This window comes from Cyphomyrmex costatus, unplaced genomic scaffold (genome assembly GCF_001594065.2).
Source record: "Cyphomyrmex costatus isolate MS0001 unplaced genomic scaffold, Ccosl1.0 scaffold30, whole genome shotgun sequence".
Classification (NCBI taxonomy): domain Eukaryota; kingdom Metazoa; phylum Arthropoda; class Insecta; order Hymenoptera; family Formicidae; genus Cyphomyrmex; species Cyphomyrmex costatus.
Genome location: NW_017277125.1, coordinates 2561316 through 2587089, shown reverse-complemented (window position 1 = coordinate 2587089; position 25774 = coordinate 2561316). Strand labels below are relative to the sequence as shown.

General features: G+C 28.1%; 6 protein-coding genes across 7 annotated transcripts; 2 read left to right on the top strand and 4 right to left on the bottom strand.

Annotated features, from left to right (window-relative positions):
• Positions 1–1421: 1421 nt before the first annotated feature.
• Positions 1422–3619, top strand: RpL10 (ribosomal protein L10). 2 transcript variants are annotated; one of them, XM_018541756.1, is made up of 4 exons: positions 1422–1464; positions 1617–1645; positions 2205–2510; positions 3234–3619. In XM_018541756.1, exons 2-4 carry the CDS (start codon positions 1623–1625, stop codon positions 3562–3564), a joined length of 660 nt encoding a protein of 219 aa, XP_018397258.1. In that variant the 5' UTR covers positions 1422–1464; positions 1617–1622; the 3' UTR covers positions 3565–3619. The 2 variants fall into 2 exon arrangements, with proteins under 2 accessions (XP_018397258.1, XP_018397257.1); XM_018541755.1 differs by having other exon boundaries at positions 1450–1464; positions 1599–1645; positions 3234–3564.
• A 1766-nt stretch (positions 3620–5385) lies between these two features.
• Positions 5386–10860, bottom strand: Mrgn1 (Mahogunin ring finger 1). The gene is made up of 9 exons (XM_018541820.1): positions 10632–10860; positions 10406–10524; positions 9952–10217; positions 9433–9574; positions 8617–8820; positions 7634–7876; positions 6803–6963; positions 6433–6697; positions 5386–5586 (listed from the first exon to the last, which is right to left on the bottom strand). The coding sequence occupies exons 1-9, from the start codon at positions 10717–10719 to the stop codon at positions 5410–5412; spliced, it is 1665 nt and encodes a 554-aa protein (XP_018397322.1). The 5' UTR covers positions 10720–10860; the 3' UTR covers positions 5386–5409.
• A 661-nt stretch (positions 10861–11521) lies between these two features.
• On the top strand, positions 11522–15887 carry Grip128 (gamma-tubulin complex component 5). Its single transcript, XM_018541816.1, has 14 exons — positions 11522–11593; positions 11675–12100; positions 12182–12444; positions 12539–12710; positions 12791–13007; positions 13071–13371; positions 13474–13661; positions 13731–14037; positions 14106–14322; positions 14392–14683; positions 14757–14957; positions 15094–15176; positions 15250–15409; positions 15716–15887. The coding sequence occupies exons 1-14, from the start codon at positions 11522–11524 to the stop codon at positions 15760–15762; spliced, it is 2946 nt and encodes a 981-aa protein (XP_018397318.1). The 3' UTR covers positions 15763–15887.
• Positions 15888–17270: 1383 nt separating this feature from the next.
• On the bottom strand, positions 17271–19476 carry RagC-D (Ras-related GTP binding C/D). Its single transcript, XM_018541687.1, has 7 exons — positions 19462–19476; positions 18768–18928; positions 18274–18680; positions 18059–18195; positions 17838–17980; positions 17622–17770; positions 17271–17504 (listed from the first exon to the last, which is right to left on the bottom strand). Exons 1-7 carry the CDS (start codon positions 19474–19476, stop codon positions 17305–17307), a joined length of 1212 nt encoding a protein of 403 aa, XP_018397189.1. The 3' UTR covers positions 17271–17304.
• A 658-nt stretch (positions 19477–20134) lies between these two features.
• LOC108775475 (nudC domain-containing protein 1) lies at positions 20135–22323 on the bottom strand. The gene is made up of 4 exons (XM_018541857.1): positions 22204–22323; positions 21123–22101; positions 20562–20932; positions 20135–20373 (listed from the first exon to the last, which is right to left on the bottom strand). The coding sequence occupies exons 1-4, from the start codon at positions 22316–22318 to the stop codon at positions 20174–20176; spliced, it is 1665 nt and encodes a 554-aa protein (XP_018397359.1). The 5' UTR covers positions 22319–22323; the 3' UTR covers positions 20135–20173.
• A 553-nt stretch (positions 22324–22876) lies between these two features.
• Pdss2 (Decaprenyl diphosphate synthase subunit 2) lies at positions 22877–24749 on the bottom strand. Its single transcript, XM_018541848.1, has 6 exons — positions 24418–24749; positions 24219–24344; positions 23847–24051; positions 23405–23671; positions 23139–23294; positions 22877–23032 (listed from the first exon to the last, which is right to left on the bottom strand). The coding sequence occupies exons 1-6, from the start codon at positions 24747–24749 to the stop codon at positions 22877–22879; spliced, it is 1242 nt and encodes a 413-aa protein (XP_018397350.1).
• Positions 24750–25774: the final 1025 nt, after the last annotated feature.

The window sequence follows — 25774 nt, the reverse complement described above, 5'->3', positions numbered from 1 at the left end:
TATATTATATATATATATATTTAACCGTGTGCGTTATTTTATATTGCGACTGTGATTTGTTCTTTTGCATAACGTAAAATTATAACAAAGAAAATATTAGGTGCATTCAATATTACAACTGTTTATTGAACATTCAGTGAGCTTTTGCATCTATATTAGATATATTTCTTCGGATACAAAAGTGTAGACCAAACAAATGCAATAGCTCACTGAGCAATTGTCATATTAAGGCCATGTCTCATTTGACGCTCACAATGCTCGAGAAATCATTCCATTCTTGTTATTTATCAAATGTTAAACAAGAATAAACAATGCTTTCGAGCGTTATGTGAAAACGCAACTTAAATACATCTAAGCTGCATTCGGAAATACACATCGAATATCTACAAGTATCATTCTATCTTTGTTATTCACCGAATGTTAAACAAGGATAAATTGATATTTGGAGATATATTGTGTGTATTCTCGAATGCGACCCCAATGTATCCATCGAGAGTGTGTAATGAACGCGATTTTATATGAAAGTAATCGAAGTTACATAAAGTAACAAAATTTTTTAATGCAGTTAATACATATTCATAAAACTTCATTCGGGTGCACCCGAGCGAAGTATTTGAACTTGGGTTTGAAAATATTTTCTTTAGTAGTTTTAAATAAGATATATACTATATAATCTTTTTTCACATGTTAAAATATAGAATCGAAAAATATAGTAGACATATTTTTCGGTCCTAGAGAAACTACCACGAATTTAAATATATTATCGGATGCACCCATTATTTTCATTCCCGCAAATCCCATCACAATATCAAATGTTATCATCAAATTTACGATTATTAATTTTAAAGGCTTGTGCCACACACCGACGAGATACTATTTAAAGATGGACAGTTCTTATTATGGAAGTTCGAATGATTGTTAAAATTTAAACGATTAGGAATAAAAAATCGATAATAAGATACCAATTTCATGATTTATTTCGTACATATGAAAAAAATATGTTTAAAATTTAATAATACTCTTTTTATTAAAAACTGATTTTAATGTCATTGTTTGAGTTTGATTATCAATATAATTGCAGAGAAAAAATTGAAATTTTTTAATATATTAATAAGATTATAACATTGAAAATATTACTTATAATAATCACAAATTTTTATTAATTGTCGATAATGTCATCATTCTTCATTTTGTAAGGGACCTCCTATTACCGACTCTCGTTCGTTCTAGTTCTATCAAGGCCTCATCGAAGCGTTGTTATGATGCGTCGCTTAAAAGTCACTCGTCGCTCACGCCACGCAGTGTGATTGGTCGAGATAGCCACGCGAGGCTATTATTTGTTGGCAACCCTGCCTGGAGAACTGTAGCCCAGTCTAGCCATTTTGAGCAATTTTACCAACTTCAATTCGCCTAATCTTTTATCCTTCATTTTCCTTTTCTCGTGTGACTGTTCTACTTGAATCGGTGAGATGTCACGTTTCTTTATCCATTGTTTCCTTTTGGCATCGTAATGTACATTAAGTGTTTCTAAACATACTAGATTCTTTTGAACTATTCTCTACACAATGATTTATGTATTTATAATGTTTTTTATGCAGATTTAATTTAATTGACAGGTTAAAATGGGTCGTCGACCAGCAAGGTGGTACGTAATGATATTTCTAATTAGTTGGATATATCAATTTTAAATATATATTTTATTAATAAACTTTGTAACATTTTTTTCGACATTATATGGCATTTCAATAAAAAGAATATTCATGAATGTTATATTCTATATATATATCATATATTTTTAAATATTTATCCATATTTTCCATATTTTAAATAAAAATTAGCAATTGTGTTACATGATGACAATAAAAATGCATTGTAATTCTAATTTAATATTGCAATTTTAATACAGATTCTCAGTATTAAAATTTAATATTAAAGAATATTAAAATGCATGAATTGGTGAAGTTGGCCATTCTCTCAGCTAATTTGTACAATTAAGATTATTAATTTTCTTAAAACTAATCAAATTTGACTTTTTATTACTTTCTATATATATATTGAGCTAAATGATTTCAACTAACAACTTGTAAATGCAAAAAATTATAGTTACCTATTGATTTAAGACTGAAGTGTTGATTTAAAATTTCTTAATACTATTATAGAATCAATATAATAATGTTTATTACATTTGACAATATTTTTTTTAGTTATCGATACTGTAAAAATAAGCCGTATCCGAAATCCAGATTCTGTCGTGGTGTACCGGATCCAAAGATCCGTATCTTTGATCTTGGAAAGAAGAAGGCATCTGTCGAGGACTTTCCATTATGTGTGCACCTGGTGTCAGATGAATATGAACAACTCAGTTCTGAGGCTTTAGAAGCCGGTCGTATTTGTGCTAACAAATATATGGTAAAGAATGCTGGAAAAGATCAATTTCATATTCGTATGAGACTCCATCCGTTCCATGTCATTCGTATTAATAAAATGTTATCGTGTGCTGGAGCTGATAGGTATGTAACTCCATGATATAAGATAATAGAACTTTTATTCTTAGAAAGATATATGTACATTTCTTGAAACAAGAGAGAAGGAGAGAGTGTGTATGTGTACAACTTTTTTCACGATTTATATTTGGAAATTATTTATTATTTCCATAATTTTTTATGTATTTTTTTCATAGAAACTGAAAATTATAATAATTATACATTTAAGAAGAAATTGATACATTAAAATAATGTTAATGGTATCCTTAGTTATATTATGAAATTATTAATTTGTTTATTAAAAAAAAATTAGATCAGCACACTCTGAATTAGTTTTTAAATAATTAAAGCATATATATACATATATATATAAAATTCTTATGCATATCATCATAAAATCATACATATATATATATATATGTATATAATTTTATGATGATATGCATAAGAATTTTATTCTATATTTTTGCAACTATTTAAGGATTATTTTATTTCAACATTTTTATATTTTTTTTTTTCCAGGGAAACAGAATTAACATAATGTAATAAAATGTATTCATTTTTCCTTGAGTATAGCGTCATTATTATGTTAATTCTGTTTCCCTGAAAAAAAAAAACATTAAAATGTTGAAATAAAATAATCCCTGAATAGTTGCAAAAAACTCGAAGAGTTATATCCTATTATAATATAATTTTGATTTCTATCCTATGGTCTAACATGAAATTACTGTAATCCTAATTATTTTACAGGCTGCAAACTGGAATGAGAGGTGCCTTTGGTAAGCCTCAAGGTACTGTAGCCAGAGTACATATTGGTCAGCCCATTATGAGTGTGCGTTCTTCTGATCGTCACAAGGCAGCTGTCATTGAGGCTCTGCGACGTGCCAAGTTCAAGTTTCCTGGTCGCCAAAAGATTTATGTATCGAAGAAATGGGGTTTTACGAAATACGATCGTACTGAATACGAGGAATTGAAAGCGGCGGGCCGTCTTGCTCCAGATGGTTGCAATGTCAAATATCTTCCAGAACATGGACCACTCGAAGAATGGAAAAAATTCAGGAAAGTACTTGCTGCAGCTTGAAGAAACATGGAACATTTTGGATATTAAATTGAATAAAATATATAATCAGAAAAAATCGAGTATATATTTACTAAAGATCCTTGAATAATCGAAAATATAATATCCAGAATCATTACCTATTTCTATCTAAAAGTTTGAGCTAAGAGATGTTCTTATTACATTTTTAAAATCAATAAATTAACATTTATTAAAGAATATGATTTATATTAAAAAAAAAAAAAAAAAACGAATAGAAATTAGAAATACTCATTACAAGAGTAATTTTAAGTAATGGTAAATTTGAATGCATAACTTTAACAATTTTACATTCAGATTTACTATCCAACGTCAAATTTATAATCCAATTTAATCACCTATAAAATAAAAATTAATAAATGAAAGCACTTTTATTATTTAATGTCGATTCGTATGTAAATAAATTTTATAATAATTTTTATTATCTAAGATTATATAATGTTTCCTTTTTACAAAGAATTATTCCAGTCTTTATAATTTGATAAATTGTGAAATATGTGTGTATGCACACACCACACGCACCTTATCCGAGATTTTAACAATTACAATTACAGTATAAGGATTTATGGGAAAAACAATTTTTTGTACTATATACTAGAGTCAATTTGCAGAGAGAGAGACTAAAACGTTTCTGTACTATAAGATTAGAGCCTTTGCATTTAATAACACAATTTGACTCTTCATTTCTACTTTCATAAGACTTCGACAGATATTTTACAGTCTTTGAAAAGTATAAAAGAAAAAACCTAAATTTAAATTCTATTTGTTATATATATATATATATATGTACACATACATACATATGCAGGGTATATACTAATTGTAAATACGCTAAAAGATTTTTAGAAGCGACTTCTCTCAAATTCAAAAAAAAAACTTTATATGACCATACGTTTTTGAAATGGCTTAGTTTTAAAGACGCAGGGTGTCGAGTATGTTAAAGGAAAAAATTCGTTCTACAAATTTCGAAAACTCCAATTATCTTGATAAAATTTTATATATTTAGACATATATAAATTTTATTAAATATACTGGGGTACCAAAATTTGACTATATCTACATTCGGTGAACAACATAAAAGGATAATATTATAGTTGTCAGAGTCGAAGAACGCAACCTACGGCAGTGTATTTTAAGGAATTATTTCTTAAAATTTTTTAGTATATTTAGAGTATACACCCTATATATGTATAAAATCTCTACATGTACATATACATATATAAAGTAATTTATACATATATATAATAAATTGATAATAAGTAGTTAAACTTAGAAAATATATATATATATTATACATAATATAATCTATATTGTATAATAAATTGTATAATTAATATAAATTATATGTAAAAATATTTTTGTCTTACAAAAATAAATAATATATATTTTGAATAATTTTACGCTTGTGTGTGTGTATTTACACAAATATATATCTACAATATATATAATTAAATTATATAAACCACAATTACTTATACTCCTACATTTATATTCACAAATTATATACTAGTATAATGATTTTCCATTTATCATATTGCACCTATGGTAGTTTGAGCTAACTTGTTTTTTTCTTTTTATTCTCTATTATTCTTTCTTTTTCTTCCCTCATTAAAAGTTATTTAAATGGAAAGTATTTCATGCTTAATTAATACACAATTTTAATACATTTTACATTTCAGAAATTGTGAGAAATATGGTACAGATTCTAGTTTTTTAAAACCTTTGAACAAATAAATGGCCTGTATTAAAAATTTACATGAAATAAAAAATTTCATAAATAATATTTGACAAAATATTAATATCATTTTAAAATAAATTCTCGATCACTTTCTAGTGCGAATGACAAGTAATGTCTGCGTCATTTTCATTTCCTGTATTTTGAATCTCATCATCAATGTCAATATCGCATATTCTATGGGAATGTACATCTAAAGCTTCAGTATTTGTCGCTGCATCTAACAATGGTGATAACTTCTCAGCTTCACTGTCTTCATCTTGTCCTTGTCCCTTTAAAAATGTGTTCATGATTTATATCTTTACTAAAACAATTTTTATGTTATTCTATACAAATAAAAATTAGTTACTAAATTGAACTGAATTAATCAAATTTTAAAAATCATCATGAATACATACACGATCAATAATACTGCTGATCAGTAATATTGAATCAGTAATATTGATAGCATACATCAATATTTTTACAATCTTACTGAACAATCAATATTATTGACAGTACTTCACTTTAATTTTATGTACATTATATATTGTATGTATATTATCTGTAACTTCTACATTACATTCTTTAGTGTATGAATGTTATATCCATTATTACGAATTAGACTGATGAAAATACTGACGTATCTATTTTATTCAGTATTACTATCAATATCCGCGCTAAATAACGATAGTAATGTTCAAGAAATAAATTCCAGATCATATCAATCTGTCAATTAACTATACACGATCAGTAATATTCTCACTACTTGTTAATAAGAAAATAAAAAAAATAAAAAATTTATTCTTAAATGAATTATTAAAAAATAGTAAGTTAATATGAATGTTTTGACTTTATCAATTGTAAGTCTTTCTTAACATAAAACAATAATTTTAAGAACGGAAAATGGGAACACAGTATTATAAAATCAAAAAGTGATTGAACCTACATATGCTTCAATTTAATAACATAATTACAATATTCAAATATTTTATTCCAGATTTTGACCTTGTATAGTCAATAATTCTGGCAGTATTAGCTGATATCAAAATGAACAAGTATAAGTAACCCTATAAGCAGACTTGTCCATTTTAGATTATTGATATCAGCTACATTTTTAATATATGAAAGTAGCATACCTCATATAAGGAAGGTTGTTTTTCGTTAACCAATCTTAGTGTATCGCGTGTTCTTAAACCAGATTTATCACGTGAATGTACAGATTTGGTTCGCATAGCTGGAGATCTGTTATGCAACTCCTTTTGAGAACCTGAGTGCTCGTCCCTAGCTAATAATACAGACATACAGAATTCGGGAGTCAGACAAACGGCACCGCTAGATCTAGCCGATGTATCAGTTTCTTTGGCGGATATGTGTTTCAAGACTGGAGTACGTTCAGCAGACCTATAAATGTTCACATTTTTCATATAGTTTACGTAATAATGATTACTTGAATATTTAATTGTTAACGTTTTGTAATTATTATAAACATACATGATCGATACTAACCGATTTAGAGTTTCCGCGGCTTGAATGGCACTCGCCGTATCTGTGTCAGGAGTGTCCGGTGATTCTGGCGCAATGATGGCAGTTCGTAGAGTATAAGGTCCATTTAAAGCTTCTATCAGAGATACTGCTTCGTATCCCGATGGGATATTCTCGCAACTTCCCTGAAATAATAATTTTAAGGTATATCAGATAGAATGCTTAGTAACAATAACAAATAAAGACGCAGAGATTGAGTTAACTCAGAAACTGTTACAAAATACATTCAAAGGTATATTCGTGGATGGTTCAAATATGAACGATTTTTTTTGTATGACTATAAAATTATGGTATTAATGTTGATGTTTCATATTTAGATTAAGCAATAAATGGAAGTGGCTATTTACACTCTACTTAGTGGCCTCACGGAAATTGTTCTGCAGTTGTTGCAATATCCAAATAATAGTATCATTGTGCACTGTACATTTGGTAGCGTTGCTTTTTCCAAACTATGTATGCAAATTTAGACAGCTTTATTCACAAAAACTGGATCAACGCATGAATTTAAATGTGTCGTGCAACAGCACTCAATACTTTGTTCAAATATAGTAAAATCTAAAAAAAGAAATAACTATTGCGAAACCACAATTATATAAGTCATGAATAGATAATTCCACCTTTCACAAACAGTATAAATACCAACATTGATTTATATTCACACAAAAAATCATGTTTAAACCATCCACACACGTTTGAATGTATTTTGTAATAATTTCTGAGTTAACTCAATCTTGTTCATATTTAAATAACTCGTAATAAAAAATGATAAAATTTGTAGCTATCTGGTTATCTCACCTCCGGTAATGGTGGATTGGATATAATAGTGCCGGTCACCTTTTGAAGAGCTTTAATTTGCAAGAGTGCTCTGAATGGTGCGCGACATATTGGACAGTTGCTTGCTTGATATCTTAATGAATCAGCGCAGGAGTTGCACAGACACAAGTGTCTGCATGGTAAAATTAACGTATCGCGTACCTCGCTCATGCAAATAACACATTCAGAACCGTTGTCTTCGGTATCCTCATCGCTGCCTTGTTGCTAAATAAAAAAAGAAAGATAAAGTTCTGAAATTTTTTATTCTTAGCTTTATGTGAAATTTGCAATCAAAGTATTTTAAATTTTTTGTAAACAAATAATATATTTAAATCGTAAAACATTTTTATATGTGAGATAAAATAAATTATGAGTAAAGAAAAAATAAATAATATAAAAAGTACTATTTATTCTCTTTCTTACCTCATATGTATGCAAAAATAAAAAATATTTTTAAATATTAGTAGGACTAAATTTACGCCAAATATTCATTTAGGAACATTTAGAATATTCTTATTAAATTTCACAAAAATTGGAAAAAATGTAACTTCTTAGATGGAGTAGTGACTTATTTCAAAGGTTCTGACATTCGGACTTTAAAGCTTCGACATTAAAAACTTCGAAGATCGAAGATTAAAATAAAAAAAAATTATAGAATTATTTAATATAATAGTGACAATAGTAATAGTCACAAATAATATGCATATTCATATAAAATTATATGACAAAATCTGAAATAAAATATTTTAATGTTGTAAATGAAAGTAAACGTAAATTTAATCACTTTCATTGATTTTATAATATTGATTCAATTTTCCATTCTTAAAATTGTAAAATTTCAAAATCAGTAAAAAAAAATTCCTACTTTACAAACTTATAACTTTATCTGGAAACAAAAACGCATGTACATACTTATTTAAAATGATCTATTTCTTCAAATTATATTCTATCGCATATACTCATACCTTTGAATTTTCAGTATTTTTATTTTCAATTCCATATATCTCCTGTACCAAATAGCAAAGGCCATCTACATAAAGCTTTTGTTTAAGCGCTTTCAATACGTATGTTCCATCAGAATGTTTTTCAACCATGGCTATAGTTGTATGAGATTGTTTCAAATCGTCCAATCCTTCTTCTGCTACACAATGTATAGCTATCGGGATAATCTACAAATTTTAAAAAAGATGACTTATCTAAAAATATTAATCTCAAAAAAATACACATCATTGTATGTATATATGTATGTAAATATATTTTTGCAAGAAAAAAGTGACAAGTCAAAATTTTTCAAATTTTGTATTATGTGCTGATTATGTTCTAAATGCATTGGCTTTTTCAATTAGTAAAAATGATACAAGTTTATTTGAATTTAAATCGAAGGATAGAAAAAAATTAAAATTAACAAAGAAAAAATAACACAAACCAAAACATTTAAAATTAATTATTTATGGCAATATTAAACATAAGTTAAATAGATCTAATAAAAAATTATTTGTTTCTAGTTTTAAGTATGAAAGTAATATAAGTGTTAATTTTGTTATACTAAACTCTTAAAAAAATTATTTCTGTTTTGATTTGTCATTTTTTTTATTTTCATTTCTTTTTCTATTTTTTTTTTTATTAGATTTTGAATAAACTTGTATCACTTTTCTTTCTTTTCACCATTTTTTTTCTCTCTCCTAAACAATTTTATATTTTTGATTTATATAATTTTTATTTTGTAAAGGTGCAATGTGTGTGTATGTGTGTGTGCGTGCATGTGTATATATTGTAAATACTTCTCTGTCAGCATTGTACATCAGATCTTCTTCAGTATATAATGTTGGATCAAATATGTGCGATGTTTGTGAGAATAATTGGTTTGCTCCTTTTTTATAATGATATGTTTCAGAATTCATAGATGGATCCCGTGGTATATATCTAAATTTGATAAAAATAATTATTAAATGTTTTCTGTTTTTTTTTTTCAGCAATAAGTATATATAACAGACATAACAGATTTGTGGACACTCAATGAGTACATTCCTAACAATTGTATTCAATAGAGAAAATTGATGTCATCAGTGAGTGATTAATGATTGCTTTTTCTGTTTAATTTTTCACTGAATCCAAGTGTAGTAATGTAACTAATTCAAGTGTATATCCAATCATAGTAAAGAATTACTGAACATTCATTGATTAGTTTTCTCTGCTGAACGTAGCCAATAGGCATATTCAAATGACTTAACAGTTGAGTGAGCACTTGATGTTATTAATATATTCAATTGTAAAATAGGTTTAACATATGATATACATACGCAATTCCCTTTGTTGAAACCTCTTCTGTACAAAAGTAGTAAATTGTTATTGCACATCTTACATCACAGTCGAACACAAATTCAATATTGAAACGATTAGGTTTCTTGTCAATATCACTGTCTCCATAATGTTTGACACTGTGGTAATGTGAGGACGTTGATGTCTGATCCATATTACGAACCAACCTCAGAGATTCCTTGCGTATATTAACTAAGCTTTTTAAAGTCTTTGTAGGATCATTGGCTTGTGGTGGAGGATACGGAAACTGCAAAAGATACAAAAATTGAAGCATAAATATAATTAGCAACAGAAAATAAATAAAAGATACATTTACAGCCAAGATATATTCAATATACACATAATATACAATCATATTTAATAAATTCTTTGTATATAAACATTTTGCTAATATATAAAAAAGAAAAACTTTATATTGCACTATAATGTTCATACAGGAGTTGGTCGGCTGCCTAAGAAATTCAGATCTGTATTCTCTCCAAAGAGATATGCTTCAGGCTGAGGTGTGTCGAATCGTTCGCCACCCATTATAAAATGACTACCGAAGTAGGATCCTATTCATGAGAAATTCGCATAATTAGTGAAACGACAGAAAGAATGTTATGCATATTTTGTAAATGCAACATATGAGGTTTAATAAATTGAAGAGTAAATCAAGTACCAGATCGTGGAGGATATTTATATGCGTGGTTTGAAGTGATATCGACCTCCTCGACACCAGCGTTCTGCCTGCTTGTCAACGATCCCATTTTGTTTGGCAATCACAGTATACACAGCACACGGTCAAGTAGCACGTACAGTATTCGTTTTTCGTTCGACAGCAAAGAGCAGAAACGCATATACATGTATTCGTGAAAATTCACCAAAATTCACGACTAAAGGATTGAAAGTTATTCAAAGTCTGGCAAGTCGTCACAATTTGCGTACATACATGAATAGAATTAATTCGACTTTTCGATTTGTTATTATATTATTGATAAAAAATAAAAAGGACAGTGAAATCGCGGCAGCAACATAAATGTGGTTTTATGTGTAGTCTATAGTGTATGTGCATATATACATACTTTTAGAACTAAGAATTCTGATTGGCTGCTGCTTTTCTGTCAAGATAATTGCTTCTGGGCATTTGTTATTGGCTCACTGCGATCGTTACGTCATGACACGTGACATACGCGCAATGCTGTGAAAAGCGTTTTATGTGAAATCGTACCTTTTTACAATAGATATTTATTTAAGATAAATACGTAATTTAAGCCATTTATTTTGAATTTTAATGATGATATATATATTCGATAAGTTTTTTTATTTAAAAAATTCTCGTTACTTGATTTTGTAGTATCGCTACTTGGGCTAAACATTTTTTAAGGTTAGGAAACTTATCATTTTCGACTCTTTTAAGGTTTGAATTAAACAATTACCTGGGATAAATTTAAACTTTTGATTTTTAGATTGAATTCGAATTGAATATAATTATATATGAAATTTGTATTTTAATATGCGTTGATATGATCCCATATAAATTTTCTCAATTGATTTCAATGCCAAGTTAAAATGAGTACTCGAGTGTTGAATGATATTCATAACGATTTAAAACAACTTATAACAGTGCTTACATCATTTGAGGTATGTGTACAGTCAAGTTGACATTTATAACGTATGGGGAAATAATGAAGTCTTACAAAGTATAAACTTTTACATACTCAGGAAGATGAAGAAGGATTTCGGATATGTGAACGATTCTGTTTATCAAATATTAAACACCATCGCTATCTTTCTATTGATAGTCATGCTACCAAGGAAGCAATAAATGCAGTGATTACTAAATTTTCTATCCATGGAAAATTTGAGATTGCTAAAAAGTTTCAGGAACTGATTGATTCTTTCTTGTCCAGTTTTAATTTTGAGCAACATCCACAGTACGATCTACAGTGGTATTTGTTGACGTTCTTATTAGATTTATCTACTGAAACGCATAAGTCTAATTTAGACAGCTTAAAACTCATACGTGGGGAACACAGTTTTAATATTGGGAATGAAGATAGCATTACGGATGAAATTGATTGGGCACAGTATTTAAAGGAAGGCCAGGAAAATTTCTTTTGTGATTATAAAAGTGATGATAGCGAGAGCGTAGGTATTTTTGCAAGAAATATAAAGATAAATTTTTCTCATTTATGTTATTAACCTTCTACAATTTTTATACTTTTACAGGAATGGTCTGATTTAACAGAAGAAGGAACCGATGAAAATGATATTTCTTTACCAACACAAATATGTAATATTCAATTAGATATTGCACAGCCTCTCGAAGTTTCTGATGGTACAACAGATAAATTCTCCCTGGCATTAGTACAAAATCTTGAATCTAGGAAGTGGCTCTTATCAAATGTTCAAACTGATTGGTGGAATAATCTAAAATGTCAAAAGTATTCTGTTATTAAACGATCTTGTGACACCAGTATATGTGATATATGGTATTTTTTTTTATTTTATAATACTTGTTTTGTTAAATTATTTCATGTTAAAGACAATAGTTAAATATATGATATTGTAAATTAATACTTATAGGCATGAGACAAATTTGTCAGCTGTGTATAAAGTGGCTACACTCAGTGAATATCAAGTATGCAGAGAATTGTTATGGATGTTTTATGTTCAAACGTCAATGGTAGTGTTTCAAGAAGATGATAAGTCAAAATTCTCAATACGTTCGAATATATCTATACCGAGTTTGACAACTGTATGTTGTTTTTATCATGTAAAAATTTTATGCAATCTTTCATTATATTAAATTATTATATTTGTGTATATTACTTTCAGACTGCTTTTAAAAGTATCTTAACACCATTTTGCGAATATTTTTCGATGATATATGATATTGAAAAATTTGGATCAGATTTGGAATTAACTTATAATCAAGAATTGGAAGTTCAGAATCCTCCTTTGACCTACGAAGCATATAATGCTGCACTTAGGCAATATCTATATGAATTTAAGATTGAAGTAATTAATATGGAAAAAGATATTATGAAGCAAGGTAAGTTCATACATTTGTTTGTTTTATTACAAGTCTTACTAATAATAAATATTTTTATTTTAGAAAATTGCAATACATTTTTATCTCTATCAGCTAAACTGAGAAGACATTTGAATATTATAAAAATAATCTATGACATACATCAGAATATTATAACTGATTGGAAAGTTAATCCTAATTGGAAATGTGCATCTCGACTATTATCATCTTTATATTATGAAATGCAAAATTCTCATAGTCAGGAAAGAACAAATATTTGTATAAATTTGTACCTACGTAGCCTTACTGTTTATCTTAACATAATTGATACTTGGCTAAGTGAAGGTCGATTAGAGGATTGGCGAGATGAATTTATAATTGTAAGGTAAAAAAGTAAAAAAAAAAATAATTAGAATTAAAATTTACTGTAATAATAATTCATCATATATATTTTTATGCTTATTTTTATATTTGTTATTGTATATAGGGTCACAGAAGATGAAAACGATGAACAAATTGAAAAATTTACGATTCGATTATCAGATAATATCTGCTTGACAGATCCAATTATGCAATTTTTGTTGCAAAAAGTGCAACATATGGGTCATAGTATTGAATTACTTGTATCTTTAGACCGAATCACTGATATATGGAGAATGGATAATGAAGATAATGGTCTCTAATTGTAACAAATATATTATTATTTTATGTTACAAGCTTATATTTTATTATAATTTATTACAGACGTGAGGATTTCATTAAACATTGAACTTCAAAGTAAATTGTTGTCTGAAATATCTAAGTATAGTCCATCAGTGGAAGAGACAGATACTACACTGCAATTAGATGAAATATTCTTACAAGAACATGATGCTGATATTGAAAAGAATATAATACAACAATTGTCAACTTTACACAATCCTTTTTTTATGAAAGCCATGGAAGATTACATGCCGTGTGAATTATATAAAAACGATACAGTGGATGCTCCTGTGCATAATACTCACGATTCTAAAGCAAAGCAAGACCAGATACATAACTTATACAAAGAGTTTGTACATATATTTATTAACACTTAGATTAATTTGTACATTAAAGTAATATATTTATTCTTTATAGACTACAAAAGATAAAGTATATATTGCCAATACAAACCATTTTAAAGAAAACATTGTCTGAGATTTTAATGTTACGTTATAACAGTGCTAGCAAATTAGTAAAAAATATTATGATTGATGAATACAAGCTGCAAACACATTTAAAGCTATTGAGGTTTGTTTATATGATGGAAGCTGGACACGTTATGAATAAATTCTATCAAATCTTATTTTACGAGGTAAAAAGAAAAATATATTAGCTTTTTAAAACAGCACTTTTTGTGGTATAACATAATTATCAATTTTAGATTGAAAATAATCAAATGTGGGCTAATTCGTATTTTCTGTCATGTATTCTTGAAGAAATATTTTCTCAATATTGGCCAGATACAAGTTCACGCTGGTCAGTTACAGTTCATGGCAATATCACTACTCATCAAGTATTACAAGCTGTAAATAACATAACACTGCATTATACAGTGGAATGGCCTATAAGTATTGTATTAACTAAAAAAGTTTTGGAAAAGTACAATGAGATATTTAGATTTCAATTGAAATTAAAATATGCCTTGTGGACATTAAATAACTTAAGATTTTGTGGTAAATAATGATTACGGTTTAAAGTACGATATGCTTTTGCGACACATTTGTATTATTCTACCTCTTTTCTCAGATCTAGAGGATTCTAAGACATCGTGTATAAAAGATAGAATGGAACAGTTTCAGATAAGACGTCTTGAGAGCTTGAGATTTTGGTTATTACACGCGATAGGATCTATACATACATATTTGTCCGGTCAAGTATTACAGAGCCTGGGTTTTATACTAGAAAAAGTTCTAACTCAGGCAGATAGTCTCGATACTATTATATTAGGTAATAATTGCAATTATCTTCAAAGGAGGAAAAATTTTTGTCTTAAAGCATGATTACTACAAAATATAAAGTTTCCTTTCGAAAAAGTTATTAGGTGAAATAGCTTTAATAATTTTAATAAACGATTTTTTTGCAGTGCATAATGAATATTTGAGCAAAGTTTACGAGCATTGTTTATTAACAGAGGAATTTAAAGATTTAATGACAACTATAAATAATGTATGTACATCTATTGGCTAAATAATGATGTAATATCAATTTATATAGAATCTATCACTCAATTATGTTGTAGATGATTGAAATGTGTATTCACATACGAGATCGGTGGTCACGCAAAAAATTATTGTTAGCTGCTACAGAATTGGATGTGATGGAGCACAGTTATATAAAGTATCATACGTATCTTGCCTTAGCTTTGCACAATGCAGTACAACATAAGGATGCGGATTATTGTAAGTTTTATAATTTATTAGCCGTACTTAACATATTTCAATATAGTTGCCCATAGTTTTGTAGTCAATAGATCATTTATAAATATTATTAAAATAATTGCCAATCATTATAATGTTAAAAAAATGTGTTCAATTATTTTTTAAATTAATCACTGAAAGATATATCAATGTGATTAATATATACTGACATATTGAAGCCTGAATATATATCATATATCCGAAAAAATATTAACTAGTAGATATTTAATTGTTGCATGATGATTAACAATATTGCTTCATAACATCCTTTCCTTGCTTTATTTACAGTGACTGCCTTAAGTTCAGCCTTTAATTGCAGTATGCCGTGTGCTTAATTCTGTATTAATAAAATATCAACTCTTATCGATTTAATAATATTACCAGTGTGTATTTTGATTTTTCCATTTGGGATTAACAACATCAATTCCATTTCACTTATATCAATCATTGCTTTATACTACACAATATACATGTAGTATTTAGCCGTCATTTTACTAGATCAATATGTTATTACTTTGTTTATATGATTAATTATAAATTATTTATACTAATTATTTTTTAATACAAACTTATGCAAAGATCTGTAATGTTTTTTATAACATAAGAATTATGTATTTATTTTTTAAAACAACTGTTTTTGTATGTATAATTGAAAGAAAAATGTTATTTTATTTTTTAGAATAAAAATTGTTTTTGAAATTATATTTACTCTTCTATCATTGTGTATGATTACCAATATAATTGTAATCCAATGTATCAACTTCCAATATCCTATTTTCTTATTCGATCCTTTGTAGATAAATTGATGCCAGCATCTACAACCTGCATCAATAGTAAATTATTCGAAGATAGTGACAAATTTATTAAACTTATTACTGATCTTAGTCGAACCTTATTAACAGAAATTGCGCATCAAAGTTTACCACCATCAGGCATTCCCCTACCAATCCCGAAATTAATTTATGAAAGGACTTTGCAAATGAAGTAAGAATAGACTATAGTGTATAGATATTTTTTAGTCAAAGTTTATACAATTATTAACTTTTTAAAGTTTTAGTTCAGAATCATTGTTACCCGTTGAAGTATCCTTAAATGAGTATGAACAAATTTTTTCTTACATGCGCTGGTATCAACATGAAGAACAATTCTTTGTTCTAAATTCGTCATCATGTACCTTACACGACGAGATAAAAAATATTATCACTAATTCATAACATTTATAAAGAGTATTTTAAGCGGAGATATATAAAAATAAAAATATATTCAATAATATTATTTCAAATACAATGAAATGTTTTCTATTATGATTTAATAAAATCACGTAATTTAGATTTAAAAATTGCAAACTGTACATATCTTTCAATTCTAAAACTAGAAGAACGTAAATATAGTAAAATGTATAGATATATGTAGATCTCTTTCTGAATACACATGGCACGTGCGCGCGCACACACACATACACACACACGCATATTCTATGTACGTTCTGTTCATTAAATATACAAAGAAAATAATAAGATGTATGCTCTTCAATATTCTATGCAAATATTAATTATAAAAGGTTCGCCATAGTAATGAAGTTAGTTTAAAGTAACAATTTAAAAATATAAAATCATAACATACATATATACTTGGTAATATATTATAATAACTTACATATATTTTTTCGATATGAAAAAAATATATTTTTCATGTTTAATAATATATTATAAAAAGAAGAATATATATTAAGGAAGGAAAAATGTGTAGTGTTTGTAATATATATATATATATATATTTGCAAAAAAAAAGAATTCCAAATAATTAATAATGAAGTTAATATTAAGATTTGTTATGTTATATTCGCTTAGTAAGTTCTATACAAATGTACATCAAAATTAACTCTGTGCGATTACAACGGTACCATTTTGTCCAATAGTTCCAGTTTGTGACACCGTAGGAGCATTCGATGTTTCAGTCGTGCTAACGGGAGAGGATGAATGATTGGTCGTATTTGTAGCAGCTAATGCCTTGTTTCGCAATTCGAATACTTGTTGTATCGCTTTGCGGAAACACAGAAAGTTATAGTCGATTACACCTATAAATCGGGAAGACAAACGAAAATAATAATACAATTAATGCACATTATTATACTGCCACGTAAGAAAATGTAATTTTCTTTAAACATATATGATATTAAAATTATTATTTTCACCTTGTCTATCGAAATTATCCTCTCGTAAAATGCAAACCAATGCTAAAAATTTATTTACTTCTCGCAAATACAAGATTGTACCGTTATTTAATTTAATTAAACTGGAACTTTGATTATCAAATGCAGCAGCTTCTAAATCTTCTCTCAATCTGGAATACATATAAGTAAAATACAAAAAATAAATTAAATACATACGTATGCAATATAATTGTTTACCCATATATGCAAGAAACGTCAATAACAACATCAATCATATCACAACATAGTTCATAACTTTGCATATCAACAGGTGAGCTATCCGTTGCTATATATATTTTTGAAACAACATCAAATAGAAATGCCTTCTCAATTGCTGAATTCTGTAAATATAATTATATTAAATAAATATTTTAGAGAATTTGCTGTAAAAAAGAGGAAAGGATAAATATTATTCTTACTGATATGAGTATATTAAGTAAATTTTCTAAAGTAGGCAGCTGTGGTATTAACTTCTGAACAACTTTGCTAAATGCTTCAAATATACTGTGGTCATATATTGAAGTCAAATGAAAACTTAAATGTATTTGATCGCATCCTAGAAAAAATATGTAAAGTGGGTAGAAATGGCACTTTCTTGTTTTTTTAAATTCTTATCACAAAACCTTTTTTTTACCAGCATCTGCTAAATCATCATTGGCCCTTGTATGTATGTCCCTTTGTGTTTCCATTTTACAGTCATCTGACAATCCATCTACTTTATGAATAAAAACTTCAAACTTAATAGCCTGATTAACCTTGTTTGCCTTTGTGACTGTCGCGTGAAGTTTATTAAGTGCCTCCATGTAATCATCTTGTGCATCTATTACAAATACCAATGCTCCACAACCACCAAATATCATGTCACTGTCAAAGGTAGGATCAAAGAAGTCAATTTGTCCAGGAAAGTCCCATATTTGAAATTGCACAAAGCTTGAGTTACTTATATCATCTTTAATTATTTTATTTGTACTTTCTAAGAACAGTGTCTCATTGGGTGACATCTTATGGAAAACCACCTTTTGTATCGATGATTTACCACTACTGAAGAATAAAGAAAAAAGTGACATCAACATAAGTATCTTAAGAAATTTGTAGAGTATCATCTTAACACAAAGAACTTAATCATACCGTCTGAGACCCATCAGAAGTATTCTAGGCTTTTGTTCTCCGGCTAGTGGATCCATCGAACCCTCAGTTTCACCATCAAATGGTGCATATCCAAAATCCTTTGGAAAAGAACTGCTTTGATAATGGTCATCATAACCACTTTGATAATGATCATCATCATCCTAGAACAATATATATCGAAAAACTTTATTTAAAAACCATGAAGTTTAAATGGCTTATAATAAATGAATTCTTAGTGCTAAAGATGTAGCATTATTGTTCATTCCAAGTATAAATATACATAGTTTACTCCAACATATATGTGCACTTAAATTAAGTAAAATATTCTACAGAAATACGAGTAATGTTATATACATATATATATAATTTTTTTTTATATCAGTACACTCTTAATTATCGCAATTCCCTCGATTAAAATTCAAACAGAAGTAAATTCATGTTTTTATCCACTTGCCATGTTCATAAGATTAAATAATCTTTGTGTCAAGATTTCAACTGTTTTCCTAGAAGAATACAAACTTAAAATCCGAAGAACGTCACAGTGCCACGCTGTATCAATTGAATCACGATTACATATAATGGAAAATTATATATACACTATAAAGTTTAATATGATATCTTTATTTACAATTGGCGTAGGGTGTGTGTGATGACACAATGCTCAATGTTGCCAACTCAGTGAGCCGGCCCCTACTGGCCTATTTTGCATCGTGCAATAGTGGACGCGTTCAGTGGATTTATTCTTCTACATCTAAAATTCTGATTGGATGATCTAAAAGAATACACCAATAACAGAGAGCACTCACTCAACTGTTGAGTCCGCTGAACGCGCCCATTGTGTTTCCAGCTTCACTTTTACCAACTCCAATTAACTTAATCGACTGATTAACCAATTGGAATTGGTCAATCGCATTTGTCGTCAAACGAAATGACAAATGCGATGATTAATTCCAAAAGACTAAACGGCCGATTAATGCCCAATTTCTGCAACTCTAGATAACTTTATCTAGGAGATATCTCCTAGAATACAATGGAGATATCTCCTGGATAAAGTTATCCGCAATTTATCTGAAGTGAAATGAAGAAATTGGCTATAAGCCTACGTTCGGGTAGAACGCTTTAAGCGCTTATAATTATTCTTCTTTATCATTCATTAAACGCAAAATAAGGATGGAAGACCTGAGAGCGTCCAAATCAAACACAGCCCAAGTAAATTGGAATTGGTGCGTGTAAAAGTTATCTCATTTTTTTTCTTGACTTATAGATTTTCCATAAGTAACTTAAATTTCAATAACTTGGTTTTTCGAATCTGTGGCAACTCTGTGTCATACAATCATTATAATACAATTAAAAAATGTTTGCAATTTTTTTATTTACCTTGGTAAAAAATACAGACAATGCAATTATCAAGGACAGATTTGTAAACAATATAATTTATCCTTTGAAAGTACAATCAAGTATTTGTTTGTAGCAACGACGCCCATAATAGGAGAAGCTTGGTAATCAAGATCAATAATTCTTTGTTTAGCAGACTTTGCTCCGACATCAGGTCTTTCGTATAGGAACACATGTCGTGTGTGTTCCACTATAGCTATATACGAACCATCTATGATAAAATAAATATTATATTAATATTGTTAAATAAAATTAATATTAAAATATAATATACTCTATAATATATATATAAATAAAGAAGAGTTGTAACAACAATATATACTCTATTAATATAATAATATCAAAAATTATTATTTATTAATATATCAGAGATATTAAAAAATGTTTCTGCTGTCTTACCAATTGGAGATACACAAAATTTTTTATTGTTTTTGCTAGCCTCGACATAGCCAAATCCAGGAAAGCTATGGATGTGTTGTAAATTCCATTGAGTATTATCGTTTTCATTGCTCATTTCCCAGATACAGGCATCATGATCGTATCTTAGGCATACCGTTTGCCCATATTTTCTTTTGTATGTAAACAACACATGATTGTTGCTTCCTAATCTAGCTAGATGTGTGGTCGCCTGTGTAGCAAGATTAATCCTTTGTAAAAACTTATCTTTTCCTTCTAAGTCACACTCTTCTAATTGTTCAACATTAAATCCCACACAAGGTTGATCCCCTCCAACACTGTTATTTTGCTGATCTGTACATAAATGTGCTAGCCTGTATAAACAATAATACATTATATAATGTTGAAAATAATCATGAAAATAATGGAATAAAATAATTTAAAAATATAATTAAATATTATATAAAATGTTAACTAAAATTTAAAGTTATTGAGAAAGCCTAAAGCTATATGTATGTCTATATGTTTAACAATTATAAAATATAACAATGATAAAAAAAGTACCTAGCATGAATTTCTGCAGCAAGAGCCTCATTAGGTAAACATTCGCCTCCAGTATCACCTTTAATTAATTCACTCCACATTAATCCACTTTCAGATTTGCTTAAATCAATTTGCAATGTATCTTCTTTATGCCTCCAAGTTGCCATATTCTCTTCCAATCTATGTTGACATTCCCCTTGTATTAATATTTCATTGTCTATTGTAACAGATAATTCTAATGGCTTAATGTTTATTTTAGGTCGTTTATTACTATGCTGTTTCGATACTTTAATCCAAACAGTAAGTGATTCTTCATCTTGTGACCAATAGTACTTTGGAATTTTTATTTGCGAACTAACGTTCGGTTTTTCTGTTTCAGTTTCAGTTTTTTGCAAGTTTTTATTCTCGAAACCAATATTATCCTGACAAATAGAATGCAAGTAATTTCCATTTTCTTCTACATAAGCATAATCTACTGTGCCTTGTACTTTCAATATCTGTTTATCTATATTATACACTTTCGTTATTTCACTTTCCACACATAAACCATAAGATAATAATATAAGCTGTGTATATTTCTTTTGATTATCATTTGTAGCAATAGCGCATAAGGTTAAAATAATTTTGGAGTTCTTCTCTACATATTGAACATTCATAATAATTGCAGGTTTTTCAGGATCTATTAGAAAAACCTTTCTATTTTCTTCTGTATATCCGATCAATATATGCAGGTTTCCACCACCATCAGAAATTGCCACAATATTATTCGAAGTAAATCCAATTGATGGATTATATGTTATTTCTAATGAGCTTGTATCTGTATGTAATTTATATACTTGATCCAAGGAACCGTCTTTATCCAGGCGCCAAACAACTAAAGTTTCATCCACAAACCAGCATGACATGTCATACACATTGTAAAATAAATGATTATGGAAAGCAAAGAGTCTTGCTTCTAACAAGGATTCTTGATTATGATTCGGCTCTAATCTGTATACATCTGGAACATACTTTTCTGTCAGAAGATTCTGTACTCTTTAATTGTTTGTTAACATATAATTGTATGTACATTATTCCATTGCACTTTCATATTTATACTTACTGTTCTTTAACTTATTTTCAGAAATTATAGGAATAACCTCATTGAAAAATTGATATTTCTCAAAAGATGAATTTATCAAACTCTTATTAGGACGTAACTCAATTATTTCTGTCATTGCTGCTTATATCAATATAAAAGAAATATCAGTAAAACATGCATAAATTCTTAAACTGATGATAGGACAAGCCACTGACAGAATAACCTCAACCTAACCCTAACTTAACTTAACCTATAATCACGATCATGGTCCATGTCCATGGAGCCATCAGCCATGGAGGTAAGATAAAATGAAGTTATAAAATATTTGGAACTCATGTTTATAAAAAGTACAAATTTAATTAAATATATAAATGTTTCAACATATTACAGTATATATTATAAAATATAAAGTTTAACATGATATATAGATATATACATAATATATTTATACAATTCTATAAAAAAAAACATTTTTATATAAAAATATTTGATTTCAACATGAAAATACTTATTAAATATACAAAAATATATTTTATATAATAAATATCTTATAATATTATAAACTTAATCAATATTTTTAACATCTAATCCACTTAAAATTCTTTTACTATATAATTTTACTTAATATATACAAAAGTATATAGACTTGAAATTGTTTTTACTGAACAACAAATTAAAAAATATAAAACTTTTGTTAAAAGTCACCTATAGCTACAATAATATTAGATAATGCTTTTCTGGCATCGCTTTCTTTAAATACATTTAAAATTTCCATCGCCTTTTGTGAGTGTTTCTTCACAAGCTCTTTAGTTAATCCAATACCCGGACCAGCTGCAACAATTTCAAGCACCTATGAACATAAATTATTCATATAATTATCTGTTGAACACAGGATAAGGGATAGCAATTAATTCGATCATGCACCAATCTTATTAAATATTGATTATTTAAAAAACCTTTAAATAGTCAACATTCTCAACCGAGTCCAATCCCTTATCGAGCTCTATTAAAAGTGATGGATCGTGTTCAACATGGAACATAATTGGAGCAGCACACAAATTTTGCAAAATTCCTTTGTCTTTATTAATACATAAACCTAAGTCCAAGGAAGCCTGTAAAAAATTTATTGCAAAAAATTATTAAAGATATTATAAGTATTCTACAAAAATATGACTAAATATATACAAATTTATAATATAAAATATAATATAAAATACATTACCTGCCAAGCTAAAGCTAAGTGTTTGCCAAATTCGTAACCCATCTCTTCTATTTCTTTGCTGTGACCAGCTATTTTTAAAGTACTTTGACAACTTTTTCCGAGCAAAGATCCAGCACCATAAGTATTCAAAAGTGTCCATTCCTTTAATGCGTAACCCGTGCGATCCTCAGGTGGTATTGCCGGTATGGGAAAATTTTGATTGTCTCTGCGGGCTACAAACTCTGCTTGACATAAATCTCTTACTGCAGTTGATATTAATAACAAAAGCTGAAAAATATTTTTTTATTAAATAATTACTAAATACTTTTAGTAATTATTACAAAAATTAATTAAATAATTATTAAAAACTTCCTAAATTAAAAATGATATTTTCCTTCTTTTGTAATAAATTACAATGACATATAGTATAAACAACTTAAAAATAGCAAGTATGTATACCTACATCTTGATTTTTGAGTGCTGCCATTTCGATACAACTATTACTAAGCAAGTAATCGCCACACAACAATGCTATTTTATTGCCGAAAGTTATATTGTTAAATTCTGTGGAATCCAAAGAGCTCGTATTTGCTTTTATGTTTACTAATCCTCTATGTATTAAATTACTAGTGCGTATCATTTCTGTAATTTCCGCCAGTGCTCTTTGACTGAAACATGTTTATATAATACATTTGAGGTTTTCACGGGTATTACCAGAAGATTTGCCTTAATGTAAACATGTTATATTCTTCTGGTATTTTTTATTAATATCTTTATCCTTGATGGTATATTTTTTGTAATGTCAGCAGGATTTAAATTTTTATATATAATATACCTGTGTAATACACCTGCAGCTTTATCCTCTTCTATAGGTTTTGCATTTAAGTGACCAGCAGCTTTGGAGATTAACAGTAAAATAAGACCAAATGCCTGAGTATTACGTCCATTATAAATAATGGACCTGTTAAAGAAATAAAAAAATAAAAAAATTGTAAATAAAATTTCTATTTCTAGAAAATTTTATGATAATTTACTTGGCTGTTTTTAATACAGGATGATTTGATCCAACTAGCTTCCTCAAATGCAATGCAACGTTGGCAATCTCATCACTCAATAGCCATCTTAAGCTTAAGAAGGACGTCGGATATCCAACAATCTTCTCTGCCTCCGACATAGTTTTATTCCAGTCTGTCTTTTGACTTACTAACTTGGTCTCAGCTTGATTAACATTACTAAAGTGAAATCTATCTCTTGTAGAAATACAAACTGTTCTCTGAGTTTGAAAAGTCTTAAATGATTTTGACAGAATCATAGTCACAAGATTGCTTTCTTTCCAAATTTTGAATACAGCTGTATTTGCAGACATTTTTTGTCTAGTTTATTTTTTAAACTACTATTTTAGAATAATATTCTAAAAAAAAATATCAATTAATCAGCAAACATGAATTTTGGTTAAAGTTTATTTTTCTCTATCTCTAAGAAACAGTTAGATAATAAAAATTATTTGTTCAGATTTACAAGCATAATATTAAAAAAAGAAAAAAGCTCTTAAATAAAATACTTAAATAATACTAAATAGACAAGAATTTAAATATAATATAGTTGAGAAATTATGCCTTGAAGATTAACAGAAGAAGTATGCGAATCATTAAAACTTTCTCTTCTGACCCAACTTTCCAAAATTTCTCATACAATCGTTTCTCCTATACTTTTATAAAAAAAATATATTATTTTATACTGAAAACTTCTATTAAAAGTTTCTGAAAATCCTAGCAAGCAAAGTTGACGACAAATTAATATTAATAAAATTATATCTTAAATAAATTGCTTGCGTCACTATAAGATTATTCTGTAATAAGATTAGTCTGTAAAAATTTCTAATGGCTACTTTTTTTATCTTCGAAATCAAATTAGAAAAAAGAAGCTGAACATATAAGATAAAAAAAAATTTGATGGAATAACGTCTTGTACGAGATGAAAAAATAGGTCAGAGGCAATTCATTCATGTGTACGTAAAAACGGCGTAATAATCGCTTATGAAATTATCATATTTTTTCATGACATTTATCAAGTTACTTACCGATTCCTGAGCGGGTTAAATTAAATAAACAAAATATTGTCCACACAGCTTAACAGTCGTTCAAATCGTATTTGCGAGTCTGGAATGTGACACTCCGTGTCTTCCTACATAGGATATCTAGAGAGCATTGACCACGATGTTACTGAAGACGGCTAGTCTTATTGGAGATTGGAGTTGGAAATTTTCAACATTTGTATGATTCAAATACATAAAACTTTTAGCTGACAATTAATATTTGACAATCATTCAGATAATCTTAAATTAATTAATTAATTATTTTTATACTACACACAGTTATCATTTGTCAAACA

Bases quoted from the DNA above. Each gene is read 5' to 3' on its own strand.
- RpL10 (XM_018541756.1), top strand. From the start codon at position 1,623: ATGGGTCGTCGACCAGCAAGGTG. The intron at 1,646-2,204 runs GTACGTAATGAT...TATTTTTTTTAG, and splicing joins GGTCGTCGACCAGCAAGGTG to TTATCGATACTGTAAAAATA. The intron at 2,511-3,233 runs GTATGTAACTCC...ATTATTTTACAG, and splicing joins TCGTGTGCTGGAGCTGATAG to GCTGCAAACTGGAATGAGAG.
- Mrgn1 (XM_018541820.1), bottom strand. From the start codon at position 10,719: ATGGGATCGTTGACAAGCAGGCAGAACGCTGGTGTCGAGGAGGTCGAT. The intron at 6,964-7,633 runs GTGAGATAACCA...TTATTATTTCAG, and splicing joins CCAATCCACCATTACCGGAG to GGAAGTTGCGAGAATATCCC. The intron at 6,698-6,802 runs GTTAGTATCGAT...GAACATTTATAG, and splicing joins GCCGCGGAAACTCTAAATCG to GTCTGCTGAACGTACTCCAG.
- Grip128 (XM_018541816.1), top strand. From the start codon at position 11,522: ATGAGTACTCGAGTGTTGAATGATATTCATAACGATTTAAAACAACTT. The intron at 12,445-12,538 runs GTATTTTTTTTT...TAATACTTATAG, and splicing joins ACCAGTATATGTGATATATG to GCATGAGACAAATTTGTCAG. The intron at 12,711-12,790 runs GTATGTTGTTTT...TATTACTTTCAG, and splicing joins CTATACCGAGTTTGACAACT to ACTGCTTTTAAAAGTATCTT.
- RagC-D (XM_018541687.1), bottom strand. The intron at 18,196-18,273 runs GTAAAAAAAAGG...TATTTTTTCTAG, and splicing joins TGATGATTTAGCAGATGCTG to GATGCGATCAAATACATTTA. The intron at 17,981-18,058 runs GTAAGAATAATA...TTATATTTACAG, and splicing joins TACTTAATATACTCATATCA to AATTCAGCAATTGAGAAGGC.
- Pdss2 (XM_018541848.1), bottom strand. From the start codon at position 24,749: ATGTCTGCAAATACAGCTGTATTCAAAATTTGGAAAGAAAGCAATCTT. The intron at 24,345-24,417 runs GTAAATTATCAT...TTTCTTTAACAG, and splicing joins CCTGTATTAAAAACAGCCAA to GTCCATTATTTATAATGGAC. The intron at 23,295-23,404 runs GTAATGTATTTT...AATTTTTTACAG, and splicing joins ACTTAGCTTTAGCTTGGCAG to GCTTCCTTGGACTTAGGTTT.
- LOC108775475 (XM_018541857.1), bottom strand. From the start codon at position 22,318: ATGACAGAAATAATTGAGTTACGTCCTAATAAGAGTTTGATAAATTCA. The intron at 22,102-22,203 runs GTAAGTATAAAT...AGTATGTTCCAG, and splicing joins TGAAAATAAGTTAAAGAACA to ATGTATACAGATTAGAGCCG. The intron at 20,374-20,561 runs GTAAGACAGCAG...ATTTTATCATAG, and splicing joins ATTTTGTGTATCTCCAATTG to ATGGTTCGTATATAGCTATA.